Below are 19724 nucleotides of genomic sequence, written 5' to 3'. Positions count from 1 at the left end.
ATAACTACTGTCACTCCTTGCTACGGGAGCCCTCTTCAGTTTTGACTAAAAGGAAAAAAAACAATGCAAAAAGACCACGTGGTTCACACTGTCACTCACTCCACTCTCAAATTAATACTCACTCTCCCCGTGTAGTTCTCAGGTCAGGTGCATTGGCTCACTATGGTCTTTCGAAGTCTTCCCGGGCTGCCTCTCCCCACATGGGCATTCACTCGTGTGGGCAGACCGAGGTCTGCAACGTTCAGGCAACCCTGTGGATAACCACTGTGCAAGCAGCATCCTCTTGATCTGCACAGTTTTCTGCTCCCTGCAGGCAGGTGGTGCTTGCCCAAGGCAGTATGGCAGTTGAGCCCACAGCTGTCCGGAGGAGACTTGGACTCTCCGTACATGCCAGCACAAATGTAAGGCAAGTTCCAAATACAAATAATAAAAATGAATCAAATGATCCGAAAAGGAATGCACGAGATGTCAGAAAAAAAGGTTTATTACACATAGCCCACAGGGAATAATCAAAAAGACATTCAACATTGCATCATGAAATGGCTGCATTTATAGTAAGATTCAGAAGTGAGATGACAGCAAATGTTGCAGGTTATTCACAAATCCACAGCCTGTGAATGGGCAACACCACACAATAGGTGAATCTATACAATTCCTAGACCTATTGGCTTATTCTACACCTCGTGACCATGCTATGACTTGAGTTTATTAATTAATGGCTGATGGGATCATCTCTCTTCCCATGACGCTGATTTACTGTTAACTTCTGATTGGCTATTCCATGTGGAGTATCCTTGGGGTGAGTGACTTGATGGGTTTTGACCAATCCTTACGTGAGATGTGACAGTGTGACAACAATAATGATAACGTTACATCCTTTCTCATAGACTTCATAGGTTGGCATCAACATACCGTTCCCACCACTATGAACGATTATGACAGTTAACATTGCAACTCTTCATTGGAAACATTACTCACTTCCCTTCTAACATTTCCTTTCTCATGGCTTGTGCACGACTTCATTAACACTGTATTCAACTTCATGAACTGGGGACTAAGGTGTCTGCAGACTTCATTTATTTACAATGATATGTGTGTGTGTGTCAATTAAAATAATATACATGTATTTATGGGCAGGACTGAGTGTTTTTAGGGTTGATCATAACTCTCTGTGACTGGCCGTGAGAGCTTAATTGATTCTATTCTATTGGCAATGGTGGCTCATATGGTTCCTATCTTGGTGGTAGGGACTCTTCCAGTGAGGGGTTTCCTACAGGGGGCAGTGTTGCTCGTTGGTTGTACTTCCTTAACACACATGCTTTTCACTGCTCTTGGTTTCATTCCCATCAAATTCACGGTGTTCAGTTTCAATGCCCTGGCTAGGAACATCATTTTTTATATACCTTTTGTAAAAAGGCTTGGGAACTTGGCCAGGCTGATGTTTCTCAACCAATCCGTATGCAGTGTCTGTTCATTAGTTCAAGGGTCAGTTACTTCTTAATTGCCTATGCATGATCTCACTGCCGAGATTCAGGGCTTGAGAATGTGCTTGCCTACCTGTCTTGACCATCACTGCGGGGCATTAAGCCCTGCTGTTGAAGGTTGTAAGCTTAGTTTATGGGCCTCATCACGAGTTGGGCGGTAACGCCGGCGCTAATAGCGCTGGTGTTATTAGCCCTACTGCCAAACCCACTGGCGCTATCACGGGTTTGGCGGAATAGGTATTGCCCATTCCCCATTGAGCCCATTCGGGAATTCCCCATACCCGATTGGGCTCAATGGGGAAATTTTGCGCTTTTACCGCCGGCGGATTTTATGCCGGCAGTAGACGCGCCGAAAATCAGCAAATTCTCGGTGGATTTCCCCCTCAGAGCTGTAACAGCGCCACCGCCACATTTAAGGGCTACCACCAAACTCGTGATGAGGCCCTATGTATGCTTTGGTAAATGCCTGGCTAATATTTTCTGCTAATTCATTATGATTTTTATGCTTCTGATGTGGCTGAGTTTGTTTCACAGCCCACTTATATGTTGTTTATTCAATTAGTGTAAAAGCTTGCCTTTTAGTTAATATCATTATTAGAGCCTCTAATGGCTTCCTAATTAGTGTTAAATGTTGCTGTACTTGTTAGGGATATTTTGGTATCCCCATGTATATGGTCTGCACCTTATCTCTTACCTTTCCTCAGGGGCATTGCTTACTGAAGCACGGTTGTTGGTGTGCTTTGGGCCTACAAAATGAGATCTACATGGGTGGGGTTGCTTCCTTTATGTCCTGTGTTCCTTCAAAGGGATTTTCAGAGCTAGCATTTCTGCGCATGTTGGGTGCTTTGGATGTACACCCCAACAAGGTGGAACTTTTACTATTGGTTCTTTCACAACTAATAACACCTCGTAGGTACATCCTTCTACAACTGATACACTTCAATCTACCATGCCATTGGTTGTCATTCTAATACACTAGTCGATAAGAAGAGCACCATTCGATTGGTTGGCTGATTGCTCATCCCACCTCGAGCACTCTTATGCTGTGCCAAGGTACGTGGTGGGGAAGGAGAAGTGGGCGAACCGCTATTAACTAGTGTAAAGAAGTTACTCCCTTCTCATTCCAAGCCCTGAGGCCTTATCTGCCCGTTTGTTCATCGGTTTTGCCAAAAATACCAGAAGAAATGGTGAATGGACGTTTAATGTATATTTGGCATGGATAAAAAAATAATTCCCATAATGTTGAACAAGGGGAGAGGGGTTGCAGGGGTTTTCCCTGCTCCCTTTGCTCGACATTATGGGTTTGGGGGTTTGCGGGGCTGTCCCCCCCTTCCATAACATGGAAAGCAGGGTAAAAAGAAATTTAAACAAAAAAGTTAAAAAAAACAGACACTGCGGCGGACGTTCCACCCCCAAAATGGGGCCTCGGAACTCACGCCTAAGGGAAGAAATGGACACAGTTCAGTAAACATTTCCTGTTTATCAGCTATTCTCTGATCAGGCTCAGCACCTTCTTTTTTACAGTACAGTGTAATCTGAGCAAAGACATGGAAATGGAGCACATCACTATCTCTGAAAGCTATCTATTTTATCTTTCTGGCCACCGACAGGATGTCAATATTTTCTTTATATTCCTGGAGCTTCATTAGCGCGTCTTGACCGCTCATCCTCGGTTCCTCCCTCAATCTTCCCACTGTTCATGCCCTCTCAATTTTGATCATAGTTGCAAAGTCTGTTTTGAGAATCAAGGCGAAAAAGTCTTGTATTTACTGAACAATATCTGAGCCTTCAACTCCTCCTTAAGGGCGTTCACTCATATGCTGTCTATGCTACCTGTTTTCTAGGTCCTCTCCTTTCTCTTCAAGAAGATGGGCTCTCTCCGCAACCTGTTTCAGATCCTGGGACACCTTTGCACGGCTGATGTTACGCCGCCCACCTTATCCTCCAACTCAATCAACCATGCTCCCAGGTGTTGCATCTGCTGTTGGTTGGATGGTATCACTTAAGACAACTGATCCTGGATGGCTGCCATCTCAGTTTTCACTGGTTCCGAAATCTCCACCTTCTGCATAGGCAATTCCCTCTCAAAGGCATCTTTTATAAAGGATGCCGACCCACAAATATTGAGGGAAGCGTCCTCTCTTACCCCTCCAATGGTCCTACACCTCCTCACCTTCTTTGATGCCTGGCACTGTCTCCTTGGTCCCATCCAACTAATATTCTACATTCTTTGAAGTATCTCTGGCAGCCATCCTAGGCCAGCACAGTTGCCCATGGGACTCCAAATCACAGTGGCTAATCAATGGCGGCCTTTACCATTTGTTTAATTGCCACCACCCGTAAAGGATTCCATTGGCCCAGGTTCAGCGCATCAGTTTCTCCCAGATACATAAACATGCCTTGTATATTTTTATGCACTCGCCAGGCCCCACCGGGCTAAACCACGCATCTCAGGGCAAAGTAGGACTGGTACTGTGAACAGGCCAATCATGTCCAACTCAGTACTGTAGCCTCACCCTAGCAAGTTTAAGGCAACTTCCCCTGGGGCTTCTCAGCTCTCTCAGGTCACCCAGAGAGACACTCTTCTTCCGGTGCTCTATCTAAACTCTGCTCTAGCCCCTTTGGCCTCTGGGTCTCCACTGGATTCGGTGCTGTCCACTCCCCATCTGGAGTTCCCTCCATTTGAACTGCTCACTTCATGGGAGCGACCAAGGCCCTGCTCCCTCCATAGAATAAAAGGCACCCTTCCCCGGCCAAGCCCAATGAAGTCTCCCCACTTGCCTCACAGACCTTCAAGCTCCCGGCCACAACATGGGGAGAGCGCATCCCACAGGCGGCTGCAGAGACGCACATGGCCAAGCACCACTAAGAGTTTGCTGCCACTCTTCTCTGGAGACAAGTCGGTTCATCTGGTGTACCTTCCCAGCTCCTGTAGCTACACAGTCCATTCTGGGCATATAATGAACATCACAAACTCATAGTCCAGGTATATGGAGCGAGATCCCCCTGTATCCGCCTAATCCACCATCTAGGACATGCCATCCAAAGAATTCGTTTTAAATATTAGAGCAAATAGTACGTTTTTGGGCTCAATCATTTTAAATACAATGCGTGGGGTTATAGTTCATATCACGGTCCCTGTTTCAGATGAAAATATAATTTCAGAATGACTATTATAGGCCAGGGTTCTGCCACTAGAAACGATAACTTCTAAACAATGCCTAGGTGTTGCTCATTTATGGCGTTATCAATAATATCAGAGTGTTGGTTACATTTTTCAAAGTTCTGCTAATCCTATACAACCTTGTGGGGAAGCCTTGCAAGGGTGCTGCCCAACTATTGTGCATTGCTCTCAAATATGTCATGTGTATTACAAGTTCTGCTCAATATTCTAGTCCTTTAGATTCCGCAATGTCTTACCATTTCTATATTATCAAACCAATTTACTCTTGCTTTAGGTAATCGTGTATTCTCATGCCATATGAAAGTACCAAACCAGTTTTGAATTGCCCCATTTAAGCACACTAACATGGCATTGACCACATTGGTCACAGGAAATGACCATGCCAGTTTCACATAGCCTCTGGAAAATTGGCATGCAAGTTTTAATGGTGCCTTGCTGGTTTACATTGTCTCCTTAAGCACAATATTGTGCTCTTTCTACACCGAGCCTTAAAGAAAAGTCTATGCCAGGTTCACATGGTCTCCAGAGAACTGTCCTGGCATTTTAAACAATTCCATATCAGTTTCACAGTGTGTACATCCATTGCAGGTACTAGTTTCACACTACAGCAGTTAAGTACATTACCAGTAATCACATGTCATCTCTTAAGGTAGTGCTTGTACAACAATCCCACAATCAGTGCTCCCAGCTTCCTTTCCCTGTGTGGAACAACATTGTTATATAACAGGAGTACAAAGACCACGGCAATCCTTTGTAACTAGATGGGTTGGCAGTAAGTGATGCTGGTGATGATGGAACTCTGACAGTCACTGGATTCGCCAGGGATGAGCTGTGGTGATTAGATATTGTTAGTGATGACAGACTTTTGCCAAGATGGAGCAGTCTCCACTTGGGATCTTGCAGGTGAGGCCCATGAAGGGATGGTACTCTGGCACAGTGCCCTCTTGTTCTAATGCCCCCTGGCACAATTAAACCCATGGAACCTGGGGCTGCATCTCTGATGTAATGCAAACATTGTGAGGTAAGGCAAAATCAAGATGGGCACCTGAGAGATGAAACTCTGGCAGGATGAAGCCTTCCTAGCATGGATCTCTGGCAGGATAAAACCTTCCTAGCATGGATCTCTGGCAGGATAAAACCTTCCTAGCATGGTTATCTGGCAGGATAAAACCTTCCTAGCATGGATCTCTTGCAGGTTAAAAGTTTCCTAGCACGGATCTCTGGCAGGATTATGCTCTGTTGAGATTTCACTGTATCAGGAGGGCACTCTGGTTGGGTGCGGCTCTTTTGCGATGCATCCATAACGAGAGACAACTCTTTTTAAATGTGACACTGACAGTATTGTTTCGATCCAAACCTTGCAGAATAAAATCCATTGGCCGGAGACAATTTTAGAAGGAAACATTTGCTAGGATACAACTTTGGAAGGATGTATGTAATCCTGATTAAATTAACCTATGGCCTGATTGGATTCCAGCGTGTGAGGACTCTGGTGATATAGAGCTCTACAAAGAACCCACAAATGTTGACTGAGAGATGCCCGTCAGGCAGAATGTTCATCCCCACTCTAGTGGAAACAGGCATCCTGCAATGAGGGTTGAAAGAGAGGGGTAGAGGGGTGAAAGTACATTCTGCAGAAGTCTCAGGCCCTGATTCACAGAAGCAGTTCATAATCTCATAGGAAAACGCTCTGTGAATCAGGCCCTCAATCTATAATATAAACAAATATATATATTTGCCTATATAACTAAAACCATTTAAAATTGTGTGTCTCACAGCCTGTGAGTTAAGCAAAAGCGTGTAATGAACTGTGGATAAGAACAAATGGTTACTTTGAACACTTTGTACTTTCTCCGTTCGGCCATCTGTATTGCCAAGTTACCAGACAGAATTGACTAATTTCAAAAGAAAAATGGCAAGATGCCCCTGGCAGCCCACCTACACGCTTCAGCATGCCATGCAAGTGCCATGCAAGTGAGTGGCTTCTGCTGCAGTTTGGTGTCAGGCTTTCAATTAGACAACTTTAAAAGTGGCCACGGATAGTGTTGGGGTTCATAATGGACTACAAATCAAATCTTTGGGGTAAACATGCCACTGCAGATGTTAACTATGCTGAGTATATTACCATGTGGCAGATATGCTTTCCAAAACTTCAGACTACTGGATAGCAAGACCAGCAGGAGATATTGCGGAGGAGACTTGCTGGAAGGAGGTTCACCAGCCTGCATGGAGGCCCTAGATTCTGACAGGTAGACAGTACAGGAGAGATCCTGAGCACCCCTACTGAGCTGAGGACGAAGCAGCAAACAGCCCATAGATCCCTGTCCATGGGCAGGGTGCACTGAAGGTGCTCAGGCCTCTGTGCAGAAGTGAAGGGTGCTCCCCGACATCTGCCTCGCATAGTCCTCATCAAATCGCTCATTCTGGGCCACAGTGAAATAGTTCTTCCAATCTCCAGTGACGCCTGTAAACAGAAAAGATAGTGTGGTCAATACTTCGACAAGAAAGTAAAGCAAACTTTGGGTGATGTTCTACTGGCTTATGGCGGCATCGGTTACACAAAGAGGCATTGTTCATGGCATCTATAGACTTGCAACCAGGGACTTACAAATGTGTGGCAAAGATTGCCAATTTATGGGTCAATGGTAGAAGATGTGTGCATGTGACACAAACTAAATAACGAAACCACTTAATAGTTGCATAAGTAAAAGTCACTCAACCGAGGGAAAGATTTTGAAAAGTACTGATGTGATGCAGCTGAACACCACTGCACAAATCAGTACTCTTAACATTGGGCTCATACCATCCTCATCAACTCTGCAGCTACTCAATTGGCATTGTTCCTCTAGATTGCTGCCTCTGCAATTGCACCTACTCTCAACCATACACTCTTGCCAAACATCTTGCTAAAGCGCCCCACTGAGGCATGCATCGCCAGCATCACTTTTGATATGATTCGCTTTCAACTGAATTTCCACCAGCGACCAGCTTCCATGAAAGCTGCATTTCTCTCTTTTATTCTTGACTAACTGTTCTGATATGAACTTCACCATAAATGATCACTTTCATTGACTTCCATCTACACAGTGCATATAATTGGCCTTTCACCAACTCCTTACCATTAAAACACTGTTAGCTTGCATCCTTAATTGCTTCCACCTTACTTTTTACCACAGAAACCAAGGACATCTCAGAGATGTCCCAGGCATTGCCTAATTCGCTCCAGTTTTAGGCTTTGTGAGTCAGGTATAAGGAAGCGGGAGCATATCTGAGATGCTCATGGGAATCTGTGATTTGGGCCAATGGCAATCTTTATGAATCAGCCCCAAAGTCTGAAATTAAAAAAGCTTGCTATTCTTAACATAGACATGAGTTTTTCTATTTTGGTCGGAGAGTGACTACCAATACACATGCCATTGTTCAGGCTATGTAGGTCAACACAAAAGAGTTGCTCACCATTTATTTTCTTTGTTGCTACAATGGCAAAGGCCAGAGTACTGATTCTCCTAGCAAACTATTTTCTAACAGGATTCCCATCCCTTTGTATTTAAATTTTATGTACAGTACAAATCCTACGAATTTCTTTACTTTCTCCCAAACATCTACTCTGTACCTTTTCTGTGTGTCTTTTTCACCTCTACTGCAAAACAGAACCTGATTGATTGATTGATTGATTGATGATCACTTTTAAGTCACGTTAGTGATTTCACCAGTGATCGAAGTGTACAAAAAGAAGCATTGAACGATGTTCCCTGCTGGCATGCCGCCGCTCCCCACAAACCCCATCCAGGTTTGAATCCCCAGTAAGACGAATGCAAAAAACAAATGTGTCTGTTGTTTAAGGGAACGTCGTTCTTCTGGCAGCGTGAACCCTGACAAAGTGCGCTGAAGTGCAAGTTTCAACTTCTTCCTACACTTTTATATTAAAATGAAACAATTCCGGAATGGTTTCTTTTCAAAATAAAAGTATGGGAACGGTAAAACTTAATTAAAAAAAAGTAGAGGAGCACCGCTCCCAATCACTCCCACCCACTTCGACCAATGGATTGCACTCTCACCATGCATGTACTCCTTTGAATTAAATAGCTTGCCCATAGCCTTCCTTTTCTTGTACTCCATCTCTGAACTGGCGAGACACGTGTTTTAAATATCAAATTCCCCATAAACCCCTTGAGAAAAACCTGCATGAGCACCAAACCTTAATGTAAATTGCTATGCATAACGTGGAATGCTACTGTTATATCACTCCCTGAGTCCTCCAAGAATTTCCCTGCCACCTTATTCAACTTCAGATGACAGGACAGTAATCCCTTGACTTTCATTTCCTTTACATACACCATCAAACTTAAATCACACAGGCACACACGGGCACATACAATGCTTTTTTCTATTGAAAGAGCACACTCAAGGTTGGGTTTCTGCGATTCTGGAATGTCAGGTTATCTGGCAGCAGCTTTTAGCCAACAGCTCCTGCTCCCTCCGCTGTCTGTGGATATTGAAGACACTATGCCTTGGAAATGAGTGCTGTGGATAAAAAGAAGATAGAGGGGCTAGAGAACCCTGTCCTGAAAACACTAAACATGATGGTGACTCAGAAAATATGCCTGGGATCAGTGATATTATCGTTCTCTTGGTGAAGGTTTCCCAGGATGTGAAGTGAAGTTTTCCCTAACTGTGCTGCCTTCAATGGTCAACCACCTGGAGTCTCAATTTGGAAAAGTGGAGTCTGATAATACAGCGTTGGTCACAGAAGTGGCAGGGAGCTACAGGGCCTACAAAGAGTTGAGGTCTGAAGTTTCAAACCTTAAGAAAAGGAACACGATCCTTGAGTTGGAAAGCCAAAATCTTAACCTTTGCCTGCTGGGACTACAGGAAGATGCTGAGTTAGATAAAGATCTGATTTCCTGAGTGTTGGTGGTTCTAACAGATGTACCGGAAACGTAGATTGTGAATTCTGATATTCTAGATTACTGCTACAGAGTTTGCAAAGTTATGGATGATAAACCAAGACAGATTATTCTGATGCTCACTAAAGTAAGTGTCAAGCAAAGGATCCTAAAGGCTGCAAGCAATGAAAAAAAACGAATGTATGGTGGGCACCTGCTGTCCATTTACCCAGATTACCCAAAGGAAATTGTGGAGAAAAGGAAGGCTTTCAAAGAAGAAAATGTTTTGGCATTGGAGAAGAATGTTAAAGAAATGTTGGTGAAACCAGCAGTTCTAAATGTTTTTATGGATGGAGGCGTGAGATCCACAGATGACCCTGCTGAGGCTGAACTTTGGCTGAAAAATGCAGGAAAATCAAGGATTGTTTAAGATTAACTTTGTTTTTTGCTGTTTGTCTAATAATGTACCTTTAATGTGTGGGTCAAACAGTGTAACATGCAGTATGTGGATGTGTAGATTTAATAGGAAGGCTTAATGTGGGATTTTTTAAGCTATACTTGTGTTTTAAAAGACCTTTCTATTTGTTATGTACTGTTATTAACGGATTCAGAGAATTTCGTAATAGGCACGGGATGAAATTGACTTGTGAACATTGGGGGTCATGTGGGGAGTATAGGGCCTTTATTCTAATAGAAAATGGCACAGAGAGATATGGAAGATAGTTGTATGCCTGGTGTAGAAAGAAGATTTGGAGGACTAACAGGTGATACACAGGTAATAGGACAGCGTGGATGTTAGTGAGGGAGGAATTGAGTGAGGCGTTGCTGCAGACCGCTGTAAGGTGAGCAAGCAATATACGCTACACATTAGGCAGTATGACACGGGTCTGGCAGAGGGCTGGAGTACCTGCCACTTGTCGGATTGCGAGAATGTTTCTATCGTGCTCGCGTTGGAGGCTGTGGGGTGTAGGGTGAGGCCTGTCTGGGAGGGACCGCAGTGTGATGCTGTATCTGGCTCGATGGCTCTCATCCCTCCCCCGGACTGCAGAGTGCAGAAGAGATGCATGCCGCCTGGCAGCCTCGGTGTGGGGTTGCGTTGGATTTCTCCTTAAACTATTATTTAGAAAATGATTGGCTCTTTACAGGCCCTTAATTCACACTTCATAAAAATACATATCACTATAAGATAAATAGAAATAACTACATATGAATACATTAAACAGGATGGACATATAAAGTATACATCACTGTTAGGGCAGTTGTAGGACAAAGCTTCCTCTCAGCCACGGCAATACTACCCAGTCCCAAGGCAAGTATGCAGAGAGATCACACATCAACTAACGTGGTCTGGAGCAGAGCGTCCTCCCTCTCCGCGAGACTTCAACATTCAGGCTTCCAATTCTGTGTCTCCTCATAGGGATCTTCTTCTCTTAAGGGGGACAAATCCCCGCCAATCATAGGTTGCAGACTGACCCCGGCCGAAGGGCAGACAGCAAACATGGGAAGCAAGAGTGGAAAATTCCAGACAGTTGAAAAACCCAGCTCGTCTTACACACTCTCGTTCCCAGCGCCGCCTATCAATGCACCTTCACATCTCTGACTCCCCTCTCTGCTCGTCCTTGAGTAAACAATACGCAAACTATTCTACACAATTAACTCATCTATAGACTTTCATTGTGGTTTGGGAGTGAATGTCCAAAATGGCAGCGCACCGGCGCCATGTTATTTAGCTCATTTTCGCACACACACTACACTTCACTAAACCTGGGAGAAAATGTTAGACAGATTAAAATATTTAACAGAGTATACTGGACACGGCAAAAAAAATTATGAAAGGGGCTTTAATGACTCCGAAATGAGCGATACAAGCACAGGGTGGGTTCATTTGAACATATGATGTGGGCATGCAGAGGGTTGAGGGAATTGTGAAAAGGGGTCACATCAACTATGAACAATGTACTGCTGCTTGATATTGACTTTAATTTCTCAACGATTGCACTGGGAGAAGAGGAACAGGTTGAAGATTTGTCTTACCCACAGAGATGTGTTTTTTCTTTTAGGGAATCTTTATCTACAAAGAAAATTATTTTTTTCGTGACTGTAAAAGTGATTGTGTACCTTCAAAGTCAGCATGGTTGGAGGGCTTGCAGAGAATGTCCCTAATGGAAAATATGCTAATGCACAGAAAAAAGAAAGGCAACGTTTATGTGGGAATTTGGGAAAGATTTCTGGATTTATAAGTGGTTTGCTTTGTTAAAGAGTCAATGTTATGTATGTGTTGACACTGATGAAGACCAAAATTGTACAGCAAACTTGTGAAGGGGGTTGGGAAGGTGGGTTTCATTTATGTTCTAAACTCTGCTTTGTTGTAATATTTTCTATAGTTTGATTGGTACACAATAAAAATGTCAATACACAAAAGGTTGGGATTCTGCAATTTAAAAGCCTCCCCTGTACTTTCCTATTATGCCAATAAAAATTATTCTTGTCACATGTTAGCTCGATGTCAAAGTGTGTTTTTAACCGTTCATTGAGCTACCAAGTTGCCAACTGCCTTGTTTGCCTCTTTTGATTGGATATAAAATTGATCCCACTCACTCACGCACTCTTCCAGTTAGTACATCTTACATTCCCTTTAACATTTTCAATCAAACTATTCTTGTTACGATACTGATCACCAAATCAAAAAATACTGAATACATTTTGACTTTGTATTATAAGGAGTTAAATAAGAATTCAAGCCTAGGTGTATAGCTCACACGTTTGGCTTTCTCCCCTCACATGGAACCAGCTTGCACTTCACAAGTTGAAATCCTAAGGCAGGACAGGCTCAGACCGTCATCCCTAAAATGTAGCTAGAGTATCATTAAAATTGGGGTAATAATAACACTTGATTTTACAGCGCTTAGAAGGAGGCATGCACTAGATAAGAGCACAAATTGTTACTGTGATATTATGATATTGTACTTCAGGTTTGAAAGCTTGATCATCTACCAAGACTGGATATTACTAAGTTCTTAACAATGCATTCACCATGATTGGCTGCTTCCCTACTACCTGCAAAAATGGCGATGCTGGTGTCACACTCACATGGAAATCATGGTAGTACTCATGGATGCTGCTCAAAGTTCAAAGTCTTCGCTGCCTACATGTGTTACGACAAGGAAGGGAAACATAATGAGCCATAGAGGTGTAATGCATGCAAACCCTTCCTCACCTCTTAATCCTCAAAGCCGCTTAGAAAGCCTGGGAAGAGCATATGTTTGAACTGGTTCATCTGTCATAGCAGATCAACTATACATGCTAACCAATGGAGTATGGCTGACCTCTTAGTCCAGCAGAAAGATACCCAGACTATTTCTCAAGGCACAGAGGAGCTCACTACCAGGCAAGGTACCCCTGATTTTAAAGTTGTCTTGACATGAGAGAAATCTGCCTCCTTTTAAAAATGCAGTTGTTCCTTCAGCTAGATGACCGATTTTCCATGTCTCCATTGGATGCTCATTGTGACACAACTGGACTGACAATTACAGCACCTGCCAGTGGCACAGGGAAGGTTCAAAGGTCATGTGTGCATCCTGACAGCTGCTTTGATCTAAAGTCCCTGCAGACAGAGGCTGTAATGTAACTTCTACATCGCTGATCCAAAATGAAATATTGTGTGCCTTGTCTGTCGCGAGGCAGGGTACACTCTAAGAATAAGCTATACCTGGTTATGGTAGAGTGTCTAATAAGAGCAAAACATTATTACACACACACCAAATTGATATCATATGAGTGTCAACTATTGAGCACAGTCCAGCTACGTGAGGGCAATGTGTGTTCATCGACGCATGATTATCTGCATTGCTCCCACAGTATGCTGTCTTCTTTTGATGTCCTGGGAGGAAAAGTGATGCCTCCGCTTAGGCCACAGGAGCTCTCACCAGGAGATCCCCTAGGAACAATGCTTTCAAAGAGACATTTACATAACACAAGCCAGCCTCCCTCACAAAAAGGTTTTACACTCTAAAGGGCCTTTGAAGCGCAGGCTTGGGAGTTAGGGTAGCCTGAGAGAATGAAGTAGACCAAGGAAAGGGTTTAAATGTTTTGCTTTTCTGTGAGACCCACTTTTATTCCTGTCCCATCAAGTTCCTGTGGAACAAGGCACTCAGCATATGATGCAAGAAGGCAAAAGTCACATACAGTGGCAGGTGTCGGACCCCTTACAGCAGGATTGCTTTTGTCCTATGCCCTCTGACTGCTTACCTTTATATGGAAGTGGTCTCACACTTCTTCTTGATTCTTTCCTGGACGCCAAGAAGACATTGCTAGAACACCATTAGGAGTGCAGTACATTCCATAGAGGTGAAGACAGGTGCATTCAAGGCAAAAGAGAGTACTGTCCCCTAACCATTCACAGGGAACATTGGGGGTGATTGCTATTTGGATAAAGGCCTGCCGCTTTGCAAGCTGCACTGAAGCCAGGCTCGTCACTGGAGGTGAAAGAACACTGGCAGGTGCCACCGTAATTCACTGGACTAAGAGGAGCAGAGTAAGATGGACTCATCTTGTCCGGGAGCCACTGGATTGGGATTCCCTGCAACCATAAAGCCAAGAGAAGCTGAAATCCTGTTCACACAGCTTCAAATCTCTTTCAAACCACATTTGACTCCCCTCAAGCCAACAGGATCTGCGGTGTTACTCTTCGTAGTTCAAAACTTCAAGCTCCTTGCCTGCATCTTTGGACCAAATTCAGGGGAGATCTCACCAGCTGTACTCATCACTGCCTCAGTTCAAACACCGACTCACTGATTCAGAAGCTGTTGCCTCGTCACATGTTAGAGAACTGCACTGAGCCACCAGCACTTCACCTCAACCTGACTGGAACCTGGGCTCGAACCAGCAGAAGCCATCATGCTATGCATCAACACGACTAAGCAGTTACATCATTTTGAACTGACTTGACTGCACACCCGAGATTGTTGGGCCTTGTGAACTGCATCACTTCCAACGCTGTATCAAACCACACAGAGCCCAGTCTTGAAGCCGATGCAACATTGGCTTAATGCCTGGATCAACATGACTCACACCATCTCGATCCCGGTTCGACCGCAAAGGCAGCAGGAAGAAACCCTGTTTGATGCTGTTAAAAACTCAAGAACAAGGTACTTGAGAGGCCCTTACCCAATAGTCCACTTTCTGGGACCATATTGACTTTCAATCTCCTTTTGCATGTTTCCTTAACAGGACATATTCTTTAAAGTGACATCACTGCAATTGCCTTCCTGATTACCCTTGCTCAAACTTCCAGAATGCTATGCACTACATATTCTGCATTTACCGTGACTTTTACAGTGGTGCGTTTTGGGGTTTTGTTGATATTATTTTATTTTTGAGGTTTTGTACTGTTACTTTTGGGGCTACTACTGTGACCACTTCCTTGCCCTCCTAAGAGTATAGCCTGACCTCAGCCCATGTCAAAAGGCGAAGGAGGTATAGCCATAGGAATGTGTCTGTTTTATGTATATGACTCGGATTACTGCTGGTCTTGTAGTAGTGTGAGGCTGAGTAGGCGGTTTAGCCAGTACCAATCCCTATACAGAGAAGTGTTCATTTTTTCACACACATGTGTTGATGTGCACATTTGCTACACTTGCAGTGGAAATCCAGCACAAAACAGTGCCTGTGCTCATTCCAGGAAGGTTACTTTTTCATGTTGGTCGAGCTTGAGCATTCGCTGTACTTGCAACAAGCTTGGCCTGTTATCCCTAGTATAAATTAAAAGAAGGCACTTTGATGCTGCTGCATGCTAAAGGTTTGGCACGCGGGTAGTTTATCACGCAGATAGTTTGCCACAAGCTTCCCACACAGACTGTGTTGCTGTAGCTAACACAGCGCACCCAATTAACAAACTAGACCTCACCATGTATAATCACTCATCCACCAAGACTGATTTAAGATGCTCTGCCCCAATACCACCTGCATTCTCTCACACTACCAAAGGCACAGCAATGCCCCACTACACGAAAGTCAAAGGGACAAGAATGTATAACAGAGCGGGAAAGAAAAGTGACTCTAGGCCACTAAACACCAGGAACTACCAACCAGACTTCCCAACACCCCAAAATGACCTCCAAAAGACTCAAAACCTCATATATTGCACAATATCTCTCCACCTGCAAACCAATTGGATTGGCAAACAGACTACAAAAAGGGACGCAGAAGAGGTCAGAAGAAACACTGCTAGAGTCCACACTACACATTTACCATCCGAAAACACAGTACGTTGCAGCGAAGAAAACGACAACCCAAAGACGACTTTAGGAATCTGTGCAACCATCGTACCCTCCAACCCCAACTTTCCTTTTATAACAAGAGTTTGAAAAACACACTTCTTAAACAACAAAACCCCAGACATAAATAACGCAGGACAGACCAATCTGACATGGAAGCTGGAATCTGGAACGTATTAATATGTAAAAAAATAAAAAAAATTAATCAAGAGACAGATGAAGCATCAGCAAACAACAAAGCACCTAGTCACAACCTTTCCGGGGACAAACAACCCATGCAAATCCCAATGACCACACCACCAGAAAAAGCACCAACGACGGATCATCGAAAATAAATACAGTTCACGTCAACCTACACAAAGTATAATCTACTCAACATTCACTCAATGGTATTGCACAAAACTGAACTACATGACCTCTTTAGTTAAGGCTGCTTAGATCCCCTCTTCCCCAAAATAAACATGGCACTTGTGAAGCTCTGCCAAGCGACTTAAAATTACTATAAACAAACATAGAAGGTAGAAGAGGAGGAGGAATTACTGTGGCTCACAAAAATCAGATCACTTCCACATCTCTACTCTCAACAGACATAGATGATTGGGAAACTCTTGTGCTCTACTTCATTCTCAGCAACCAATGTAACCCACTCTTCATACGTATCTATAGTTCTGTGTGATCTGCTTGAAAACCTTCCATTGATTTGTTTAATTTACTGGTAGATTTGGCCGCATATATATTTAGACAGAGACCCCCCACAACACCTCCACCTTAATTCACCTACATTCATTATTAACCTAAACCCAGTGCCTTAAGTGGCACTACAAAATGAGCCAGGGCTCATCGAGGGGGTGTGGTTTAGCGGCGGGGAGCCTGCTGGACCATTAGGCCATGCCCACCATCAAGCCCCGGCTCAATGGGCTACTGGCCCCCATGCCTAGCAGCCTTTTGCAGAGATCCGCACACTCTCCCCTCTCCATGGGGGAGAGGGTACTGGTCTCTGCATTTATTTTCTATAGGCTTGCCTGGCAGGGGACAGGGCCTCGCCTATTCAGCCTTAATGGTGGCGCTGCCCCTCGCCAGCATCACCATTAAGGCTGAAAGGGTGAGGCCTCTGGAAGCTGAGGCCCTTTTCCTTAAGACGGAATCTCCCGCGAATCAGCGAGAGCTTCAGTATTTAGAAAGCAAGGCCTCTGCTTCTAGCAGCCTCATGTTTTCTCCATAATGGTGGCGCCAGCCCATGGGCATCTCTTGCTTAAAGGGATGCCTTGCAGGTGCGCCGCCACCATTATGGCTGAAAGTCATTTTTTTCTGAAGCCTGAAGCTCTCGCACACGAGCGAGAGCTTCAGGCTATAGAAAAAATTGCCTTTTCATGTAGTGGCCGGGGCGGCCAGGGGAGACTAGTGGGCCCCGGTAGGGCCCTGTCTCAAAACAAATTTCAGAGCATGCCGGGGCCCAGCCCCGGCAGGCCCTGGCCCACTTAAAGCCCTACCTAACCCCACCCACAAATATATTTGGGGCAAAATCTGTTTAAAAAAACCTGGATCAATTCTACTTTGATGAAATCTCATGCGGGAAAAAAAAACTCCATATCTGGGGCTTGACAAGGTTGTTTAATGATTCACCAACATGGAATGCGTGTGGAGTATCTTCTGTTATTGATTTTATCTTTGCTAGTGATCTCCTAATTGGAAATAGGTCAAATATGCATGTGGAAATCAATTTGGTAAGCGATCATGCAATGCTATCTATAAATTTAAATATAAAGAAACAAAATAGGCTTAATAAAGAATATTGTGCGCAAACAATTGTAAATGTTAGAGGATCGAGAATAAAGTGGAATATGAACAAAACAGACAAATTCAATAGCATGATGAGTCATGATTTTGAGAAATGTGCTCTAGAGGTAAAAAAGACTCAATACTCGGTTGATAAATTTGGTGAGTTTTTTGACATAATGATGGACAAGTTAGAGCAACCAACGTCCAGAGTAATGTTAAAAAGGAAAAACCATAGGCACACTTTTGACCTTGAGATCAAGATACAAAGGGCCAGGTTGAATAAGGACCTCTGTGCCATAAAAAAACAAAAGCTACCCCTTGAGGATAACAGAGATCTATGTAGAAAGAGGCGACAAGCTTACAGGAACTGGAGGCTATATCATCAAGCCTCTTTATTACAGAGGGATGGTGAAAAAATGCTGAAAGCTATGAAGGAAAGTAACTCGAGAAATTATTGGGCCCTTATCAATAGTACTGAGATTACACAAACTCAATTAAACACCAATCCGATAAGTGAAAAAGTATGGTGTGAGCATTTCGAGAAGTTATACACAAGCTCTTGTAATGAGGAGTTTGTGTTTGAAAAAAAGGCTCCCAATTGGACTCTTGATGTATCTGTGAATAAGGTACTAGCGATTATAAAGAGAATGAAAGCCTCATGTACTCCGGATCCCAATAATTTATCTATGGTACTGATAAAGCAAAATGATTTGTTGTGGGCGAAAATATTCCATATGTTATTTAAAAATGTAATTGAGACGCAAACTATGCCAGTATCCTGGAAAATCTCCTATGTAATACTGATCTTTAAAAAAGGTAATCGTCAGAGTACGTTAAATTACAGACCGATTTCTTTAATAAACATTGAAACAAAGATATTTTCAGCTATAATACTTGAAAGTTTACTTGATTGGATGGAGGAAAAGCAGATTTTAGAGGTCCGTCAGATTGGCTTTCGTAAAGACCTGGGAACCGATGCTGGGGGTGTTATAGTGACTATCTTGCAGAATCAAAGATCTAAAATAGGGAATGGCCCCATATGTGCTGCATCTATGGACCTCTCTGCTGCATTTGATATGGTGGATAGGCCACTTCTATGGCAGAAACTGGTAACGTTAAACATAGAGGGGGGCCTACTCGCAATGATTATTCACCTATATTCAAATACAAAGCTAAAGGTTCGACTGAATAATGATGGCCTGATGTCCAGGGAAATTCTATCAAAGAATGGCTTGAAACAGGGCTGTGCCTTGGCAGCAATTTTATTCAATCTGTATGTCTCTGGAGCAAATGCTAGACTGGAATCTGCGGGCCTATTAGCGCCCAAGGTCGGTGGAATTGCGATTAGATGGTTAGCCTATGCTGACGATTTTATGCTCCTTGATAGAACTAAGATCGGCCTACAGAGGCTTATTGATGCCTTTGTTAGTTTTATTAGTGATTTGAAACTGAAAATCAATCCACATAAAACAGTGGTGATTAACCTAGGGGAAAGCAATAAAAAATCTGCAAATCATGTATGGTACATAGAGGGAACCGCAGTTCGCCTACAGAAAGCATTCAAGTATCTGGGCTACTCTTTTGTTAGCAACATGTCATATAGCTTTGTGAAACAAAGTTTGGAAGTGAAAGCCATCGATGCAACGAATCAAATGAGACTAATTGAAAGCAAATATGGGAAATTCTCCATGAATGCTTGTAGGGATTTCTACCGCATGAAGGTGATTCCAAGGTTGGCATATGGTTTGGAATTCTATCCAGAGAAAGAAGTATTACAGTTAAAAAGTATTGAATCTAAAATCTGGAAAAAGCTATTATTCTTTTTGCCAAAATGCATACCGATGGAATTAATAAGATACGAGTTTGGTTTTAATTCTCTAAAATGTTGTATGGACTGTAAAAAAGCGATGCTTTATCGAAAATGTGTGCTTGCTAAGCATAACTCAATATATCAAGTTTGTATGAATGATACGGGGAGATATATGTCGGACTTGAAAGCCGAGGTGGAAAAGATGATGAGTAACATTGGGGTGACAATGATTTCCCTCTTGGAAAGACCCGACAAAATCAAAATGATGATTAAAGCTTTCGATTGGCTAGCGAATAATTATGTAAT

The 19724-nt window shown here is 43.3% G+C and overlaps 1 protein-coding gene across 2 annotated transcripts in view; it reads right to left on the bottom strand.

The window, feature by feature from the left end:
• Positions 1-466: 466 nt before the first annotated feature.
• Positions 467-19724, bottom strand: part of LOC138581038 (sulfotransferase 1B1-like) — a 282080-nt gene continuing 262822 nt past the window's right edge. For both annotated transcript variants that reach the window (XM_069652063.1, XM_069652064.1), the window contains exon 8: positions 467-7132. In XM_069652063.1, the coding sequence (XP_069508164.1) occupies positions 7020-7132 (113 nt within the window). In that variant the 3' untranslated portion in view covers positions 467-7019. The remainder of the gene's footprint in view (positions 7133-19724) is intronic.

The sequence above is a fragment of the Ambystoma mexicanum genome, chromosome 3p, assembly GCF_040938575.1.
Source record: "Ambystoma mexicanum isolate Mex_15411 chromosome 3p, UKY_AmexF1_1, whole genome shotgun sequence".
Taxonomy (NCBI): Eukaryota; Metazoa; Chordata; class Amphibia; order Caudata; family Ambystomatidae; genus Ambystoma; species Ambystoma mexicanum.
This window is presented reverse-complemented; position numbering and strand designations above follow the sequence as displayed.